Below are 20,897 nucleotides of genomic sequence, written 5' to 3'. Positions count from 1 at the left end.
TATTATTTTGGATGCATTTTTATTTCCAATGCCAATATTAATTTCTCACATATTTTGTTAAACAAATATTTCTGTAGTTTTTTTTAATATAATTTGCAAATGTTTAAATTATCTTACATTTTCATGCATACATAATATTATAAATTATTTACAACTTCTTAAGTATTCACCTTTCTCATTTCAGGCTATTCCAAACCTAACAGCCATGTTTCTTCTAGAAATATGCATATCCATGTATACTAAAAAATCGAAAGTAAGATTAAATGATGCCATCACTTGTTTGTCTCAAGGAATGTTTATGGATGTTGTTGGGTGAAGTATTTTATTGTATGTGAATCTTGAATACGAATGATTGCATGAGATTGCAAGATTGAATGAGATCGGTGAAATTACAAGATTTAATCTTTTTCACCTTACTTATAACTCAATTTATTGACATATTATCTTCACCAAAGTGAATTCATTGCTGATCGAAATTCAGAGCATTTTTCGTCTAACTCGAATTTTTATCTTCACTGGGGCTCTGTGCCTAGTAATAATACAAGTTGTAATACTTTTTTCAACCCCTACTAGCGGAATTTGTCGCAAAACGAAACGAATGTCACTCTTTTCCTGACTTTTACAGGCAGAATTCGTTTTGGCATTTTGTTATCAATCAGTTTTTTTAATTTTCCAATTAGATGAAGTGTTCGAAACTTGACTGAAGCTGTGTGTCTGTAGCCAAAACAAGAAGCAATTGTTTTCTAATTGGTAAAACCAAAATATATCACGATTTTCACGAAACAAAATTTGATCATTTTTAGATATTAACAGATGCAAAACTGAAAAAAAATATTATAATAACAATAAATTTTAATAAATTAAAATTTTAAAGAATAAAAATTCAAATTAAAAATAATTTAAATTCCCCCCTCCCCTGTTTTTTGGAGAAGATGTTTTCAACGTTTTTTGTTTTAGATCTTTAAAAAAAAAATTATTTTGTCTTTTTTGGCCAACTTAAAAATTTTGCAGTTTTCAATTTTTTTTTTTTATATTATCCTTTGATGTAGAATGAAATTACGTGAATGATAAGTTGGTAAGGATATAGTGATTGTAAATCGGATGGGGCAAGAACGATTTTTTTCTCCAAAATTTCTCCCCAATCAAAACTTCCTCACTAGTATTCTTTAAAAATGACTGTTAAACGATTAACGACCGTCAAAAGTTAAAAGATAAACTTCTCAAAAACGAAACTCTAGAATTGTAAAGTTTTCTTTTTATGGTATGATTTTCCCCTGTGTTTCTTGTGCTTATTAATATTGTTTTCCACTCTTTTACTCCCTCATGAACAGTTGTGAGCATGCTGTCACCATAAAAAGTCGTTTTGAAGGATATGCAGGGTGTTTATAAAGTTCCGGACCCATTTTGATGTTTAATAACTCATAAAATAATAAAGATAGATTAAAATTAATAACATAAATGGTTAGATAGACTCAAAAAGTTTCATGACCCTTGTTAATGAACTTCCACGTGTGCCCCCTTCGTCGCACGGAGAATATCAAGTCGATAGTCAATTTCACGCCAGGTAGCGACAAGCATGCTGGCATCCACAGAGGCTGTAATTCTGGCTTTTAGTTCATCAATGTTCGACACTACAATAAAATACATAAACAAATAATAAATCTAAGCTAAGCAAAAGACGTAGACAAGAAAGAATTATATTTCAACAACATCGATGAGTGAAACGGCAATGTATTTAATTAACTTTACTTTAACTAACATTCTAACTTACGTAGAGATACTTAGTTCAACTTTAACACGCCCTTTTGCTTACAAATGATCAGCTGACATCATAGGTCTCATGTGTGGGTATATGTGATCTTCTTCTTCTTGAAGTGCAAGTAGGCAATTCTTTTATGATTTTTATTAATTTTATGCTGATGACAACCAAAAAGTATGGAAATGTGGGGAAACTTGATCCTACCATGTGATTTTCCAACCAATAAAAATGTACCTCCAACTGCGATACCATCATTAGATTTTTATGAATATGAAGATAAAAACTTTTAAAAAATTCTGAAAATGTAGAATGCATTATTTTTAAAGAAATTTTAATAGATTTTAGAAAATACTTATTTTAAAAATGATTCATTTGCAGATTTTTCGCTCCAGGAGGACAACTGGTTACTTATTTGTACGTCTATCAGAACTGGAGACTTGTAGACCTGCCCTGGAATTCTTTATGGACATGGTGGTTTTGTTTTTTGGCATTTGATTTTTTTTACTACTGGGGACATCGTGCAGTTCACGGTAAAAAAAATTATTTATTTTTATTCAAATACAGGATGAATGCTACCTTCTGTTACAAATATGAAATTTTTCTTACTTCATAACTTGGAGTAGAAATAAGGAAAATTTAAAAAGTATCCCACACTCAAAATACACAGTAAAATAATCATAATCGATCAAATTACGGTAAAAAGTACCATACTTTTACCTTAAAATCCGTTTTCGCCGGAACATGTTATTGAGTAAAAACTCTGATGTACCGCAATTTTTACAGTATTAATTACAGTGAAATCACTGTATCGCTCTAATTAAATAAAAATTAGGGATATAATATTTTACTGTAAAAGGGAATTTTACGGTAAAATGGATTTTACTGATGATGCATCCATTGTGCCGCTACCTATTCCGTAATTTCATCCGAAATTTTTTACAGTGTACATTCTGAAAAGTCCTTGAAAGCAATGTTCGCGAACAGAATTTCAATACAACTTTTTGCAATATTTTCAGAGCAAATTCATGCGCGAATAAGGGTTCATTTAAAAAGAAATTCAATTAACATTCTATTCACAAATACTAAAAATTCAAATGATTAGTTAAGATTTGCCTTGATTTCAGATTAAAATGCGTGTATGTAGTTTTCTTAATAACATTAAGAATGTACAAGGCATTAGTCCCGTGATTTTTAAACTCCCGTGTTCAGTGAATATAATTTAACATATTTTTTTTTACTTACGTTCTTTTAACACATTCAGTTCAATAATCCGCCGCAATGTAAGTAGTATTTCACACTTCATTACAGTTATCGTTTTAATCGACTTCATTAGCATCATATTTATTACATTCGTCCGAAAATATAGAAGAAAATTAATCACCCCATTAATCACAACAAATTACCGATTTAGTTTAAGAATAAAAAATAAATTTATTAATTCTTGAATAACGAAATTGTAGGATTTTCGCAGTCCTTAAAAATAAGGAAAATTATTACGCAACGATAACCAGAATTTTAAGATTTTATTAAATACAAATCTGGACAGATACATACAAAAACGTACAGTTTTTGGGAAAAGAAAGCCAAACTCATAAAAAAAGTCACACTAGACTAGGCGAGATATGATATGATGTAATCTCAGACATCAATCAGTATTCAAGACAGTATTTTATTAACAGGCATTGCTGATTTTGAAAAGGTTTTAAGAAGTTTATTAGAAATTTCTTTTCTACGAGTACGAATATCAGCATAATTTGTTCTTTCTATATATGTGTTACCGTTAATGACCGAAATCAAGAGAATGTCGACTTTCATCGGCGTATTTCAACATTCACATAGACGCTTTGGTGAATGGTCGAAATATTTGTTATATCCGATTTTATATTAATTTATTCGTTGATATTATTATATTTAATCGGTACTTTAATATCTGCTGAGGATAGATGAGGAGAAACATCAGTGTTCGGAGTACCGTTTAAATGCATACCGGGAAGTGGCACTTGATCTTAAAAAACACTGATGGATGTAGGGCATACCGTGCAAATGTATATAGGGCAGTGGCACTTAACTAGACCTAGTATGTATTCCATCATTCTTGAATGTTGACAATTACTCTGTGATTGTCAACATTCACCGGTGGAAGTCAACAACCACCCATTTCTGTCATTTCACTGTAACACAAACATTATCCCCCACCTTTTTGAAATTTCAAACCAGTTATAATTTTTTCAAGTGTTTACTATTTTACTTATAACTTTATATGCATAAACCTCCCATGAAAATTGTGACATATTTTTAGNGCAAAAGCAGGTTTCTACAACTTTTTATAATAATTATTAATCATTAATCAGTTATATATTACAAGTTTATTTCAGAAATAAATATTTTATGGGCAACTCACCATGTTCACCATAGTTCCGAAGACTATAACATCTCGACAAATGTAAGGCAATCTATATTGCAGTACTTATATCTTTGGGTAAGTAGACAATGAATAATATTTAGCTTTACTTAAGTATTTTGAATTCTTTGATGAAAGTGGATTGTTTATTAGAATCATTAATTATTCAATGGTTCCACCTGGAGTTTTCAGAAAGGAGAACACTGGCCTGATAAATCAATGCATTTTTTAAAAAAAAAATTTATAAAATTTTGAAAACTGTCATTTAAATAATCTAATGTGCTAAAAAAATCTACCTTTATCAATGAAAAAATAAAAATAAGCATGAACCAGAGCACCATTATCCATCGAAGCTGCCAGGTTTCACGTTGTTGACGAAAGAATATTTCAATAGTGTAAAAACTATTGGAGTACTTAACATTATTGGCGAAATTTTTTCCATCTAAAGTACTACTCGTACTTAAAAATAAAAGAAATAATTACCAACGTTCTCAGCATAATTATTGAACTAAGATTCGAGTATTCAGGCATATATTTTTTTACCATAAAGAAATTTCTACATTAAAATCGTAAGAGCTGGTAACTTGGCCTAGCTGCTGATGCTAGTTTTGATATAATAATTTAGCAATATTTAAGAAATGTAAATAATTTTATCTTTAGATAATAACTTTATTAATAAGATTATATTAAAAGTAATATTATTCTTCAGCTCCCGTAATTAAACACGGAACATTTTGTATTCAATATATTTAATTATTATATTTTGATGTAAGAACATTTTATTAATATTTTAATTGAAACGAAATAGACGATCACTTAGATTTGAAAAATAATCATCTGTACGTGGAAAGAAAAATTTAACTTAAAAAATACAGTTTGTGTGACTCAATACGAAGAAATAAATGAGAAAAAATTTTACCAGTCGATGAGATTTACGCCAATTCGAACAGGGAATGGTTTTCATCACCCTTCATTACGTTTTTAATTTGTTTAAAAAATTTCAACATCAATGTTAAAATACTCTCTTGACCGGTGATGGACATCTACTAGAGCACGAGCTTATAAAACAAAGTAATAAATATCTGGAGAAAAAAATAATTTCCACGACAATGGATAATTAGTCAATATTTAAAGCAAAACCTTGAAAAAAATAACGAAAAAGCACTTAAATTTGCAATAAATTTCGAACAAGTTGGAATTACTAAAGAAACAAAACTCAAGTAAGTTCACAAATAATGATAACTCCTTTAACACTCCAACAATTAGTTCCGTAGTTGCATTTTAGTGGGCTGCAAATCGACCAAACATGTTTTTTTACCTGCAAAATTAGCGGTTAATAATTTTCGAATTAATTGAGTGCGAAGCTGTTTTATTTCGTAATTTTTGTAATTTTTCTACAACTCATCATAATTTCAAATTTTAAATTTTATTTTTTTATTTATTTATTATTTTTTTTCCTTGCAGGAAAGAAAGTGAGAAAAAATTAACGAAAAAATTTACTTAAAATAGCAATAATTTTCAAACAAATTTGATTTTTTAGAAAAAATGCTTGTCTTTAATTTATAAACAAATCTATCATTTTCCGCACGTCGAATTTCAACTCTTTTGTACTCTTGTGGTCTATAGAGCGGCCCGTATGATATTTTCTAACTCAAGCTTAACAGTTAATAATTCTCAAACTAATAATTAATTTTTTTAAAAATTCTATTGAACTTCTTGTACATGTTTCTACAATCTGCGTTTTCTATACATTTTCTTGTATATTTTCTGCAATTTCAAGTTTCTAAGTCCCAGTTTTTGCGGTGCAAAACAAAATGTAACGTTAACTTGAATAACTAAAACGATAGCTGCGGTGTCGGCCTCTGTGATTCTTTTTCTTAGAATTTCTTAAATTGCATGTTTTAATTCAAGGTATTAGCTGATTCTAAGCATTCCTTCAATCACATAATAAGTCATTTATGTAATATTTCAACAAACAAGTTTTATAATGATTTCCATTCATTAATGGCAAACAAATAAAACGTAAAAGATAATTCGCAATATTTTTCTTTTCAATTCATTTTCACAATGTTCCATTCAGATATACAAGGAAATTAAAGATTCAACCGTCAATAACAACAGTTGTTATGATGCCAATGAAAAATATTAATAGAAAGAATGACATTATTTTTTGGTTTTATCAAAGTGATTTTCATTAAAATCTTTTCCATGGATATAATAAATTTGATGATATTATTTCAAACTTTTGTTTACTCATCATTTCTGATTTCCTTGAATAGATTGAAGTGCGCAAAAAGTCAACAGAATTAACAAATAACTTTCCATTGTGCGTGCATGGTAAATTACGTTTATCTCTAAAATAGTTTCCTACTTTTTTCAAATATCATAAACATTCATACAATTGATTGTATTGATGCTGATGATGGTTCACTCAACATCAATAATTTAGGCGTCATTCACCAATTGATTACGTCAAATCATCAGGAATTTGGTCACACAAAATCAACAATTTAGGCATTGCTCACCGAAATATGTTATAATATTATTGTTCCCCTCGGAATTAATGTTCGACAAATTTGTCGCTTTTAAATATGTTTGGAATTTACAAAATAGTTACGAAAAATAGTTTTCTTTTTGCATCAAATTCCATGCATTTAAAAAATTTATTGTACTAATTTTATTGTTCTACGCGTGGTATAGAATTCAAATCCGTGGTATTCAAATCGAATAACAGAGAGTGACAATACAATATTTTTTTAATTTAAACAATGAAATTTCAAATTTACAAGTTGTGCTGTGCTATGGATTCATGTACTGATATTTGTAATTGATTTATAATTTGTAATTTTTTTAGATAATTAATTTTACAGTTTTAAGATAATTAATTTTGAATGAAATATTTTGTCAGTTCTTACATTCTCTATTTTTATCATTTATTTATTAATTTGGTCTCAGCATTTTAGTCTCTATACTATCTACTTACTATTTTAGCTTTTTTGCACTTAATTTTAATAAATACCAATCTTCAATCTTTAGGGGCTGATGAACCTAATTAGTTCTTTAGTGTTATATATTGCAATTAATAACTTTTGATATGTACCATAACATGAATTATGTAATTGTAAAGTTTGATTTTTTTTCAAGCTTGTCTACCATAATAAGTTTTTTGAACCACATAATGAATACCCAAGTGGTCCGAATGGACCCTTAGATTTTCATTGCTGGTGTGAACCTTAGTAATTTGTTAGAATGCAAGATGAGAGGAGGCACTAAAATAACTGATAATATCTATAATTTAAATAATGTTCTTGTCACTGGCATGTTTTTTTTTGCCCATAAGTACTTTAACACTTTACTATTAAGCTTGAAAAGCACTAACTTAAACTAATGATTTTTAATGCGTACATAATAGGGTTTGGAAAAGTTTGGAGTTCAGACATACGTCCTTAAAGTTAATTTTTACTCAGCTTCTGAAAAAATATCTTTAAGGCTAAGGGCATGGCTTTAATGAAAATAAGGTTATACGAACGAAATACTGATAGATTTTAAGTTAATCAATTATTCAAAACAATTATTATTATTATTTGTATCAATTTATTATTGCATTTTAGGTTATGTTTCTACCGATAGCATTATTTGTTCCATTACCTATGTACTATGCTCATTCTCAATTCAGCCGCCTTTATCAATTCTGGATACATACAGAAGTAAGCTATTTGTTTTTCCTTATATAGAGCAGCATTGGGAGAGAAAGCACTATTATTTTTAACTTATTATTTATTATTTTATTTTGATTTATTATTTTATTTTATAAGATACGTTGAACAGACGACCCAATTTTGAGTATCCGTCTACCATTGAGAATATTTTACGTCAGCACTGTGGTCGGTGCGGGCCGGGTGTAGCATTCGTATCAACCACCCATCGCTGGGATTCGAACCTTGTTCACTTCATTGGGAGGCGAGTGTTCTATCCCCTGAATCACTACGACTCAACTGATTTATGTTTTATTTTATTTTATAAACGTCGTCAAACAGTCGGGCCAATTTTTCAGGTTTACACTACTAATGTTCAACTTTGTATCCTTGTAATTTTGAACCCAATCCAGATTTATTATGTTTGCCCATTAAATTTGCCTATAGAATTATTATGTTTGTCCATCAATGGAAAACTAACAAAAATTTTGACTTGCGGTGTATATATGTTGGTCATTGCTGATCTATTAACACCCTCAAACCTCCTTGTTTTCCTCCTCGTATTCTATATTTCCGTACCGTTCTTGATTACAAAACAGAAACTATAGCATGCTTATTTTTCTAGCTTTTATTGTGTCTTATATATGTTGCCAAGTATTCTTTTCAACTATCAATTAATTTGTATCATAATTTGTATCATTGATATCTTAGTTTTAAACATGCCTGGAATAGCAATTTTTTAATTTTGCTTCAAAGCTTATGAGTAGTGTATGAATCACGTCATGCTTGACATCAATACAATGCAGAAGCAGGAGAATTCTGGCAAATACCAAGCCCCCCTCTTTCTCTCGAGTGTATGTTGTTTTAAGGTATTTATTCACTAATATATATATTTTGTACTTAACTTCAGCTCATAAAATCTCTTGGACCCTTGGAATATGTCCTGAACACACCGAGCCATCATCGAGTGCATCATGGTAAAGAAATTTCTATCTTTTTTTATACTCTTAAATGATTTCTTTAGTTGTTTATTTAAAAGATTCTCGGTATTCAGTTAAGATTAATAAGATGTGTATTTCCATTTAGAAGCGTAAGAAACCGATTGTTCAAAACTTACTTTTTATTTACGGTTGATTTTGTGTTTTTTAATTCAGACTTAGCAAAAGTGATTTTCCTCTGATGTATTATCTCTTTATGACAAATTAAAACCATGAAAAATTATTTTTATACTTCTCTATATATGCACTGTTGTTAAAAGTTAAGAAAACTTTCAGATTTGGCTAATCAAAGCGAGAACTATCCTACTAATTTTAATAAATTTTTCTAGAAAAAATTTATGGAGGAAATTATGGTAAAATGGAATTATTATGGAAACAATTATGGATTCTGGAAAATGAGGAGATAAAAAAATACGTATAAGATAACATAAAATGCTTCTACTGATAATGTTGTTTAATATACAATCCCAGAAAAATCGATTAATCGATACAATGAACCATAATCCAGTGAAAATTTCTTACCAATTTAAAAAAAAATTAAACTGTTTCATGTTTCCCTTCTACTTGAAGATAATTGTATTATGCTTATTAATTTAAGCAAGCATAATAGTATGATTAACTTAATACTTTATTAAAGCTAAAACAAATCTAAACAACGATATTATGATTCAATACTTTCCTAAATTCTGAAAATATTTAGAGATATTTGACAGCATATTTACTTTTCAAACAAGTTGTCGTTTCTTAAACACTTAAAAAAAATTTAATTTTTCTCTAGGTAGAAACAGAAACTGCATTGATAAAAATTATGGAGCAACTCTTATTATTTGGGATAGGCTTTTTGGCACTTTTGAAGCAGAAAAAGAAGAAATATTGTATGGTTTGACACATCCAATTAATTCTTTTGGCCTATTTCAAATTCAGGTATGATTTTATGATGCGAGCTAATATTAGATAGTCAATATAAGACAAACTAATAAACAAAAATTCATTTTGCAATAAATTATTTAAGAGATGTTTGCTTGAAGGAATTTTTTTTTAAATATATTTAGATATTTATTTGTTTGTTATATTACCTAAGTGACTTTGTTTACGAATTTTAAATATATTTCCTCTCCAAAACTATTTTAAATTGTATCTATTTAAATTTTCAATGAAACCTTGTTATGCCACCGTTAATAATAATTCTAAAATTAACTCTATACTATATACACTTAAGTATTTTTTTAAAAAAAATACTAGTATTAACTTTTTTATTAAGTTATGTGGAATGTTTGTTTTTAATAGCCAACATTCCAATTTGGAAAAGCCATCTTAAATTGTTTGTACTTGCTTATATTTCTTTTTCAAATTGCCAAATTATTTTTGACTGGTTGTGAATTAATGCTCTAAACTGTGACTACAAGTCTAGTGGATATAAGTCTAGTGGATTCAAGTCTAGTGGATTAGATTGGAAAGTCATTAGATTGAAATTCATCGTTACTTTTTGATTTCATCAACCCTCATTTCATTAATGTCGATAACATTGATATTACTGATTACTTTAGATATTGAAACATTCTATAAACGCTCTGTAACTACAATATTATACTGATTTTTCTTTCCTCATTCCATGACGAAAACTGAATTTCAAAACTATGATGATCATAACGTTCCTGAAAAAATCCCATGAAGAAGCTGATTTTAAAGTGTCTCTCTAAAAATTATTGTTACGAAATTTTCAAATTTCATATTTCTAGACCTGGTCAGACGATTAAATTTATCTTCAATGAATATTCAAAATGCTATGAATCACTGTTTTTAGAATTCTTTACAAATATGGATCAAATTTGTCATGAAGACTAACATTGAATGAAATCAGACCTAAAGTTAAAACGTTATCAAAATATGGAGAATCACTACACATATCAATCATAATGAAGTGAGTATCAACGCATCAAATCTCATGAAACTTAGAATTAATTTTAAAATTCCAATACAGTTTTTTTCGAGAATGTATAATAATACTTTCAGTACCTTTTTCTCTATAAATCACACCAATAATGCTGAAGTCGATAATTTTAATCTCCTCACTTAAATATTAATTTGTGATCACTTATGCAAGTAGGCATTTTTTCGTTTAACTGTATATAAATGTGTTATTTGAATATTAGTGAGATAACTGCGCTTTACCTTATTTTGAGACGCTGAGTTGAAAAGCATAACATTGTCATTCCCATCTTGGCCGGTTCTTGGTTCCTTTACATTTCAGCAAATATAAGCTGAAAGTGTACTGATTTTAAAATAAAATGAAAACTTTAAGGAAATGGAGTTAGCATCACATAAAGGTGATGTTAATTCCTTTTATTAATAATTGGATTTAGTACACTATTCAAATAATCTTTATATATTCGTATATTACGAACTCTAATTTTTTATTTAAACATCTATACTGCACCCATTATTTAACAATTGCTATAAGCTGTGTATCATTTGTTACAGTTTGACCATTGTGTTTACATGTGGAAAGCTTTCTGGAATTATAAAGGAATACGGAATAAACTCTCCGTACTGTTTAAAGGTCCTGGTTGGTCACCTGGCAAACCTTGGCATGGGGAAATAAACGACATACCTGATGTGAGTAACAGTTTTATTAGTCACTATATTTCACTTGGACCGGAACAAAGTATGATACCTTCATCAACTCAGCCGTTACTTTTGAAAATTGATTATTAAGTACATTTTTTTTTCACATATCGAGATATTTCAGAATTAGTTTTCTTAAATGAATTTTAAAATATTGGCAAAAGAAAATCAATTTAGGTAATGTTTTTAATACTATAATATCATTAAACTTTAAAATGCAATAATGATTATCAAATTAATAAGAAAAATGAACGTTTTGTTTCGGGCCAAAGTTAATAATAACATTTTAAAGATAATAAGAACATGATGTAAGTAAAGTTCATACATGTGTGGCTTTACTGGGATAGATATTTAATGTAGACTAAAAGGCTCCGGCACGACTCACCAACTCCCGTAATTGTTTATCACTCAGCTTCATTTTATTTATTTTGTTTATTAAACATTAATACTTTTTCACAAAAACATAGATAATTTTGTCTTATGTAATTATTGTGGTTTTATGTAAGAACATTTTGTTGATTGTTACTTGCATAATCATACCAAAATAGACGATTACCCAGTTTTGAAAAATAATCATAAAAATTAACCTAAAGAATACAGATTGCTAATCAATAGCTAATCTAATAGCTGGACTCAATAGCTAAAAATGAATTCGAAGAAATTTTACTCATTGACGAGACTTATAACTATTGGAGTAGGAATCGATTTTTATTAGAACCTCTGAAATAGAAAAACCTTAGGTTTTATCACTCTTTATTAAGCTATTTTATTTTGTAAAATTTCACTGTAATTGTTAACACATTGCTGACCGGCAACTTTTCTGTGGAACGGATGTGGAAGTAAAACAATATAAATAAACTTTAAAAATTTTTATTTATCATTCAACTCTTAATATTTCTTTTTCGTGTGATAAAAAGTATAACATTCACCTACGTGTAAAGATTTGCAAATATATGTGGTTTCGTAAAGTTATAATAAATTGGTAGAGAATTAAATAGTAAAACTTGAAAAGTAAGGAAAATTACGCCCACTTTTTAAAATAGTCACCACTTCTAATATGATTGCTATGACTCGTGACTGGTCACCAACTCTTGGCCATGACAACACGAGTTAACTCGTGAGCGGTCAGCAATGTGTTAAGATCTATATCTGGCATATATAAATCTCTCTCTAAAATCAACTCCGAAAAGTTAGAGCTTTTATTTTTATAAACATCATTGAATATCCGACCCAATTTTTGGGTGTACGAATACTAATGTTCAACTCCGTAGCCTTATAATTTTCAACCCAATCCACAAGACAAGGGAACTTCCTCGTGGATCAAGTATTGAGAGAAATTTCGACTTCCTGGATTACTTTTTTGGTGGAACTAGCCCGCATTTGCGATATATGGGGAAGAATTCAGAGAGAACCTCCTACGGTTAGCCTGACGGCAAGGGGACTCGAACCCATGCTCCGTCTACCACTGAGGATATTTCACGTCAGCACTGTGGTCTGTGCAAGCCGGGTGCGGAATTCGTATCGACCAGCCATCGCTTGGGATTCGAACCCGGTTCACCTCATTGGAAGGCGAATGATCGATCCCCTATGCCATTGCGGCTCAAGTTAGAGCCTTGATTTAGGGGAGCCTTACGTAAAATCAATGAAACTTTGCGCGAGTACTAGAGGACGTGAAACCTTTCTTTGAAGGTATTACCGTCACACCTGATAAAAACTTCAATTCTTTCCCTATTAACTTAAAAATTTAACAAATTATGTATTATTAAAAAGGCTTATGTTTAACATTGGGGTTTTTTTGTAAAAATAATAGTGTTTTTTTAATGAGGTCATATTTTTCAAAGAAAGACCACCTTAAAAGTTATGGTTGAATTTTTAACTAAATCAAATGTGACATTATAATTATTTATTTACAAATAGGTAAAACACGATTTAAAATTAATGAACGCTTAATACTCTATATGAGAGTAGATGTAAAATAAGCTATATACTTCTTAACCTTCAATAATTACTCATATGAAAGTATTTTTAAATGTGCATATTCATACTATAAAAAGAGAATCTGCATTTAAAAAAAAAAAGAAAATAGAGTTTTGGAAATTTTATGGTAGAGTAAAACCCTAAACTATCAATATCATTGAGTGATAAAAATTTGAACGAAGCTGTTTTTAATTTAATGCATTTAAAAAATAATTAAAAAATATAAAATTTTTCAGTATAAAAATATAACAGATGTTACATACGCTTCATATTTTAGGTGAAAGCTCCTGTCCCTAAATATGATGTGCAGCTCCCAATCTGGTGCAATGTCTATGTTATATGCCAATTCCTCATACTTGTTCAAGGACATCTAACTATAATGGAGTTTCATCATGTAAGATCAAAAAAATGCTAAAAATTCTTTCAGATTTTCTTTGCAGTACTGCCATTACATCTAATATAGTGGAGTATTTAAAGCTCTAAATATAATGTAAACTGAAATTTGATATTATGTTAGACTTAAATCTTTCGGATATATATCACTTTAGTCTTCGTAAATGGAATAATTGTCTCAAGGTTGCTCTCTCCGTTACTATGGTTTCAGCAATGCTTTCTTTTTTTCCTAGAAAAGAAGTCTAGTAAGAAGTTAGAGTGTACAGTGAGCAAAATAAAAAAGGATATCACCCTGAATAACTTTCATTCTAATGCTTGGATTTTTAATAAGTGTCAATTTTAATTGTTTCAGGGAGTGACTACATATATGCTAATTAATTAGTACTAAATATTAATTAAGTTACGAAATCAGACACAAAAAAGTACTTTCTCTGAATAAATATAGTATTTTTTTACATATTTCAATTCCTGACCCTCAAAATAGACAAAAATTTTAAAAAATTGGATCAAAATTTGGGTTGCTAGGAAGCTATATATAGTCCTTCCAAAATAAAAAGACTAAGCAATAGTGTCATAGCAGGAGGTTTAATCTAAGATAACCATAAACCAACTATGTGCTTCACAAGAGTGAAATTTTTAGTGTTTCTCCTTTGCTAAGTTACCAAGTTGAAACAATAAAAAATAATGAATATGCATGTTTAATGAATGAACTATGTGTGTTTAAATATATTGTATGATTCATGTTTTAAAGAACTAGTTCATTCTGTTAAATAAGTGAGTTACGTGGTTTTCTTTGGACAAAGATAACTTGCAAATAGCGTCTGGCTGTTTCTATACATTCTGAAACGGATTTTCGTAAATTCGCTCACCATTTTCCTCAATTACGATCAGCTAAATTTATCACAAAATGTCACTACTAATATAGTTATTAATGCTAATTCTAATTTCTTTTACTACAAATTTACTTTATGGTTCTTACCATTACTACATATGTCAAATACCTTCTAAACAAAGCCTGCCAGGTGCTTAGAAAACTGTACTGGTGGCAGCAAAACTAAGAATTTAAATGTATTTTATTAAGTTTATAATCATCGCAACATTCAATAATCTATTTCAATAACTCCAAATATCTGGTTACAAAATCTAAAATGTTAAAATTGTAATTTTAAAGTTAAACATAGCTTCATAATTTCAATATAGAGGCCAAGGTTTTCTTAATGCTTTAAGGAGCGCATGAATCCTGTTAAAAGAATAATATACAGATGTTTGCTTTCGTGAGCATAAAATTCTGATCAAGATAATGATCATCTTCTTAATGGCAAAAACTTCATTGGCTTAAAAAAATGAAGCTGCTAATACAAGTCAGCATGTTTTGAGCTCTCAAAAACAAGCACCCATTCTAAAAACTCGCCAGGCGTGAATGAAGAAAACAAAAGTCACTTGAAACAGAAAATGTGAAGTTGCCAACGAAAAGTGAAAAATAAAACTGTAAAACCTGAGAGTGAAATAGAAAATAAAAAAGNATGCCTGGAATAGCAATTTTTTTAATTTTGCTTCAAAGCTTATGAGTAGTTATATGAATTTCATCAGAGAATTGTCTTTTTATCACGTCATGCTTGACATCAATACAATGCAGAAGTAGGAGAATTCTGGCAAATACCAAGTACCCCTCTTTCTCTCGTGTATATGTTGTTTTAAGGTATTTATTCACTAATATATATATATTTTGTACTTAACTTCAGCTCATAAAATCTCTTGGACCCTTGGAATATGTCCTGAACACACCGAGCCATCATCGAGTGCATCATGGTGAAGAAATTTCTATCTTCTTTTATATGTATCACTTTTAAATGATTGCTTTAGTTGTTTATTTAAAAGATTCGCGGTATTCAGTGAAGATTAATAAGATGTGTATTTCCATTTAGAAGCGTAAGAAACCGATTGTTCAAAACTTACTTTTTATTTACGGTTGATTTTGTGTTTTTTAATTCAGACTTAGCAAAAGTGATTTTCCTCTGATGTATTATCTCTTTATGACAAATTAAAACCATGAAAAATTATTTTTATACTTCTCTATATATGCACTGTTGTTAAAAGTTAAGAAAACTTTCAGATTTGGCTAATCAAAGCGAGAACTATCCTACTAATTTTAATAAATTTTTCTAGAAAAAATTTATGGAGGAAATTATGGTAAAATGGAATTATTATGGAAAAAATTATGGATTCTATAAAATGAGGAGATAAAAAAATACGTATAAGATAACATAAAATGCATCTACTGATAATGTTGTTTAATACACAATCCCAGAAAAAATCGATTAATCTATACATTGAACCATAATCCAGTAAACATTTCTTATAACTTTAAAAAATAATTAAACTGTTTCATGTTTCCCTTCTACTTGAAGAGAATAGTATTATGTTTATTTATTTAAACAAGCATAATAGAATGATTAACTATCAGTACTTTATTAAAGCTAAAACAAATCTAAACAACGATATTATGGTTCAATACGTTCCTAAATTTTTTAAATATTTAGAGATATTTTTCGGTATATTTACTTTTCAAGCAAGTTGTCGTTTCTTAAACAGATAAAAAAAATTTTTAATTTTTCTCTAGGTAGAAACAGAAACTGCATTGATAAAAATTATGGAGGAACTCTTATTATTTGGGATAGGCTTTTTGGCACTTTTGAAGCAGAAAAAGAAGAAATATTGTATGGTTTGACACATCCAATTAATTCTTTTGGCCTATTTCAAATTCAGGTATGATTTTATGATGCAAGCTAATATTAGATAGTCAATATAAGACAAGCTAATAAACAAAAATTCGTTTTGCAATAAATTATTTAAGAGATGTTTGCTTGAAGGAATTTTTTTTCAAATATATTTAGATATTTATTTGTTTGTTATATTACCTAAGTGAATTTGTTTACGAATTTAAAATATTTCTTCTCTAAAACTATTCTTAAACTATTTCAAAATCTATTTAAATTTTTAATGAAACCCTGTTATGCCACCGTTAATAACTAGATTAACTCTATACTCTATACACTTAAACATTTTTTTTAAAAAATGCTAGTATTAACTTTTTTATAAAGTTATGTGAAATGCTTGTTTTTAATAGCCAACATTCCAATTTACAAAAGCCATCTTAAATTGTTTATACTTGCCAAATTATATATTGGCAAATTATTTTTGACTGGTCGTGAATTAATACTCTAAACTGTGATTACAAGTCTAGTGGATATTAGAGAGTTAGATTGGAAAGTCATTAGATTGAAATTTTACTTTTTGATTTCATCAACCCTTATTTCATTAAAGTTGATAACAGCAATATTACTGTTGATATTGAAACATTTTATGAAAACTCTGTAACTACAATATTATACTGATTTTTTTTCCTCATTTCATGACGAAAACTGAGTTTTAAAGCTTTGATGGTCATAACGTCCCTGAAAAAACCCTATGAAGAAGCTGATTTTTAAGTGTCTCTAAAAATTATTGTTATGAAATTTTAAAATGTTATGTTTCTAAACTTGGTCAGATGATTAAATTTATCTTCAATGAATATTCAAAATACTATGAATCGTTGTTTGTAGAATCCTTTACAAATATGGAGCAAATTTGTCATGAAGTTTGAGTCAAATTTGTCATATTTCATTAAAACAGGCATAAAGTTAAAACGTTTTCAAAATATAGAGAATCATTACACATATCAGTCATAATGAAGTGTGCATCAAATCTCATGAAACTTTGAATTAATTTTAAAATTCCATTACAGTTTTTTTCCAGAATGTATAATAATACTTTCAATACCTTTTTCTCTATAAATCACTCCAATAATGCTGAAGTCGATAATTTTAATCTCCTCACTTAAATATTAATTTGTGGTCACGTATGCAAGTAGGCATTTTTTCGTTTAATTTTTAGTACAGGCTGTAACTGCATATGAAGGTGTTATTTGAATAATGAGATAAATACTCTTTACTTTATTTGGAGACGCAGAGTTGAAAAGCGTAACATTGTTTTTCCAATCTTGTCTGCTTCTTGGTCCCTTTACACTTAAGCAAATATAAGCTGAAAGTGTACAGATTTTAAAATAAAATAGAAATCACTAGGAAATGGACTTAGCATCACCTTCATGTGATGCTAACTTCCTTTTTTAATAATTAGATTTAGTACACTATTGAAATAATCTTCATATATTAAGGACTCTACTGTTTTATTTAAACAGCTATTGGGCATCCATTATTTAACGATTGCTATGAACTGTGTATCATTTGTTGCAGTTCGACCATTGTGTTTACATGTGGAAAGCTTTCTGGAGTTATAAAGGAATAAGGAATAAACTATCCGTACTGTTTAAAGGTCCTGGTTGGTCACCTGGCAAACCTTGGCATGGGGAAATAAACGACATACCTGATGTGAGTAACAGCTTTATTAGTTGCTTCATTTCTTTTGGAGCAGAACAAAATGCGATACTTTCATCAACTCAGCCGTTACTTTTGAAAATTGATTAAGTACATTTTTTCATATATCGAGATATTTCAGAATTAGTTTAAATGAATTTAAAAGTATTGTCAAAAGAAAATCAATTTAGGTAATGTTTTTTAATACTATAATATCATTAAACTTTAAAATGCAATAATGATTATCAAATTCATAAGAAAAGTGAACGAATTTGTATGGTGCCAAAGTTGATAATAACATTTTAAAGGTAATAAGAAAGGTAATTAAAGGTAATAAGAAAGGTAAAGGTAAGTAAAGTTCATATTGTTTTACATATGTAGCTTTACTGGGATAGATTTTTAATGTAGACTAGAAGGCTCCGGCACTACTTACCAACTCCCGTGTTTCTCAATCATCTTTATTTTATTTATTTATTTTGTTTGTTAAACATCAATATTAATGAGAAAAATTTCATTCATTGACGAGACTTAAAACAATTGGAATAGGAAGCTATTTTTATTAGAGCCCCTGAAATAGAAAAGACTTAGGTTTGATCACTCTTTATTAAGTTATTTTATTTTGTAAAATTTCACTATAATTGGTAAGATCTATATCTGGTAACAGGTAATCTATCTCTAAAATCAACTCCGTAAAGTTAGAGCCTTTATTTTTATAAACATCATTGAATATCCGACCCAATTTTTGGGTTTACGAATACTAATGTTCAACTCCGTAGCCTCGCAATTCTGAACCCAATCCAGAAGACAAGGGAACTCCCTCCTGGATCAAGTATTGTGAGAAATTTCGACTTCCTGGATGACTTTTTTGATGGAACTAGCCCGCATTCGCGATATATGGAGAAGAATAACAGAGAGAACCTCCTACGGTTAGCCTAACGTCAAGGGGACTCGAACCCATGCTCCATCTACCACTGAGGATATTTCACGTCAGCACTGTGGTCGGTGCAAGCCGGATGCGGAATTCGTATCGACCAGCCATCGCTTGGGATTCGAACCCGGTTCACCTCATTGGAAGGCGAATGCTCGATCCCCTATGCCATCGTGGCACAAGTTAGAGCCTTGATTTAGGGGAGCCTTACGTAAAATCAATGAAACTATGCGCGAGTACTAGAGGACGTGAAACGTTTCTTTGAAGGTATTACCGTCACACCTGATAAAAACATCAATTCTCTACCTATTAACTTAAAAATTTAACAAATTATTTATTATTGAAAAGACTTGTGTTTAACATTGGGGTTTATTTGTAAAAATAATAGTATTTTTTTAACACTAGAAAGACGGAAAATTAGTATATACCTATATTGCCTAAAAGCAGTCAAAGTGACAGGATTGTGAATGCGTAAATAAATTTGTTTAAAATTAATTTTTAACATTTTTTTATATTATTTACAGTTATTTAACAAGTTATTAGTAAATATTTAACAATAAAAAAAATTATATGTTGTACAAAAAGTTACAAAATTCTAAGAAATTGTGTCATTATAGACATCATTGTTTTTCTAATTGAAATTAAAAGCAGTCAAAATGACTTCCTTAGGCAATCTAGTGTTAATGAGGTCATATTTTTCAAAAAAAGACCGCCTTGAAAGTTATGGTTGAATTTTTAATTAAATCAAATGTGTCATTATAATTATTTATTTACAAATAGGTATAACACGATTTAAAACTAATGAGCGCTTAATACTCTATATGAGAGCAGGAGTAGATGCAAAATAAGTTTTATACTTCTCAGCCTTCAATAATTACTCATATGAAAGTCTTTTTCAATGTGCATATTCATACTATAAAAAGAGAATCTGCATTTTAAAGAAAAGAAAATAGAGTTTTGGAAATTTTATGGTAGATTAAAACCCTAAACTATCAATATCCTTGAGTGTTTAAAATTTGAGCAAAACTGCTTTAATTTAATGCATTTATAAAAATAATTAAAATTATAACTTTGCTCAATATAAAAATATAACAGATGTTTACATACGCTTCATATTTTAGGTGAAAGCTCCCGTTCCTAAATATGATGTGCAGCTCCCAATCTGGTGCAATGTCTATGTAATATGCCAATTCCTTATACTAGTTCAAGGACATCTAACTATAATGGAGTTTTATCATGTAAGATTAAGAAAAATTCTAAAAGTTCTTTCAGATTTTCTTTGCAGTGCTGCCATTGCATCTGGATTAGTGCATGAGTATTTAAAGCTCTAAATATAATGTAAACTAAAATTTGATATTATGTTAGACTTAAATTTTAAGAATGTATATCACTTTAGTCATCGTAAATAGAATAATTGTCTCAAGGTTACTCTCTCCGTTACTATGGTTTCAGCAATGCTTTATTTTTTTCCTAGAAAAGAAGTCTAATAAGAAGTTGGAGCGTACAGTGCGTGAAATAAAAAAGGCATCACCCTGAATAACTTTCGTTCTAATGCTTGGATTTTCAATAATTAAGTGTCAATCTTAATTGTTTCAGGGAGTGGCTACAAATATGCTAATTAATTAGTACTAAATATTAATTAAGTTACGAAATCAGACACAAAACCGTACTTTCTCAGAATATATAAACCTTTTTGTTCGACGCATTTT

General features: G+C 29.1%; 1 protein-coding gene across 1 annotated transcript in view; it reads left to right on the top strand.

Annotated features, from left to right (window-relative positions):
* LOC107447730 (alkylglycerol monooxygenase-like) overlaps positions 1-20,897 on the top strand; it is a 33,873-nt gene that overhangs the window by 3,809 nt on the left and 9,167 nt on the right. Inside the window, exons 3-10 of the mRNA XM_043054708.2 lie at positions 185-312; positions 2,138-2,289; positions 4,135-4,238; positions 7,772-7,867; positions 8,766-8,832; positions 9,632-9,777; positions 11,335-11,469; positions 13,733-13,849. Of these exons, the coding sequence (XP_042910642.1) occupies positions 185-312; positions 2,138-2,289; positions 4,135-4,238; positions 7,772-7,867; positions 8,766-8,832; positions 9,632-9,777; positions 11,335-11,469; positions 13,733-13,849 (945 nt within the window). The remainder of the gene's footprint in view (positions 1-184; positions 313-2,137; positions 2,290-4,134; positions 4,239-7,771; positions 7,868-8,765; positions 8,833-9,631; positions 9,778-11,334; positions 11,470-13,732; positions 13,850-20,897) is intronic.

This window comes from Parasteatoda tepidariorum, chromosome 3 (assembly GCF_043381705.1).
Source record: "Parasteatoda tepidariorum isolate YZ-2023 chromosome 3, CAS_Ptep_4.0, whole genome shotgun sequence".
Lineage (NCBI taxonomy): Eukaryota > Metazoa > Arthropoda > Arachnida > Araneae > Theridiidae > Parasteatoda > Parasteatoda tepidariorum.
Note: the sequence above shows the minus strand (reverse complement) of the source record. Positions and strands in the feature narration are given on the sequence as shown.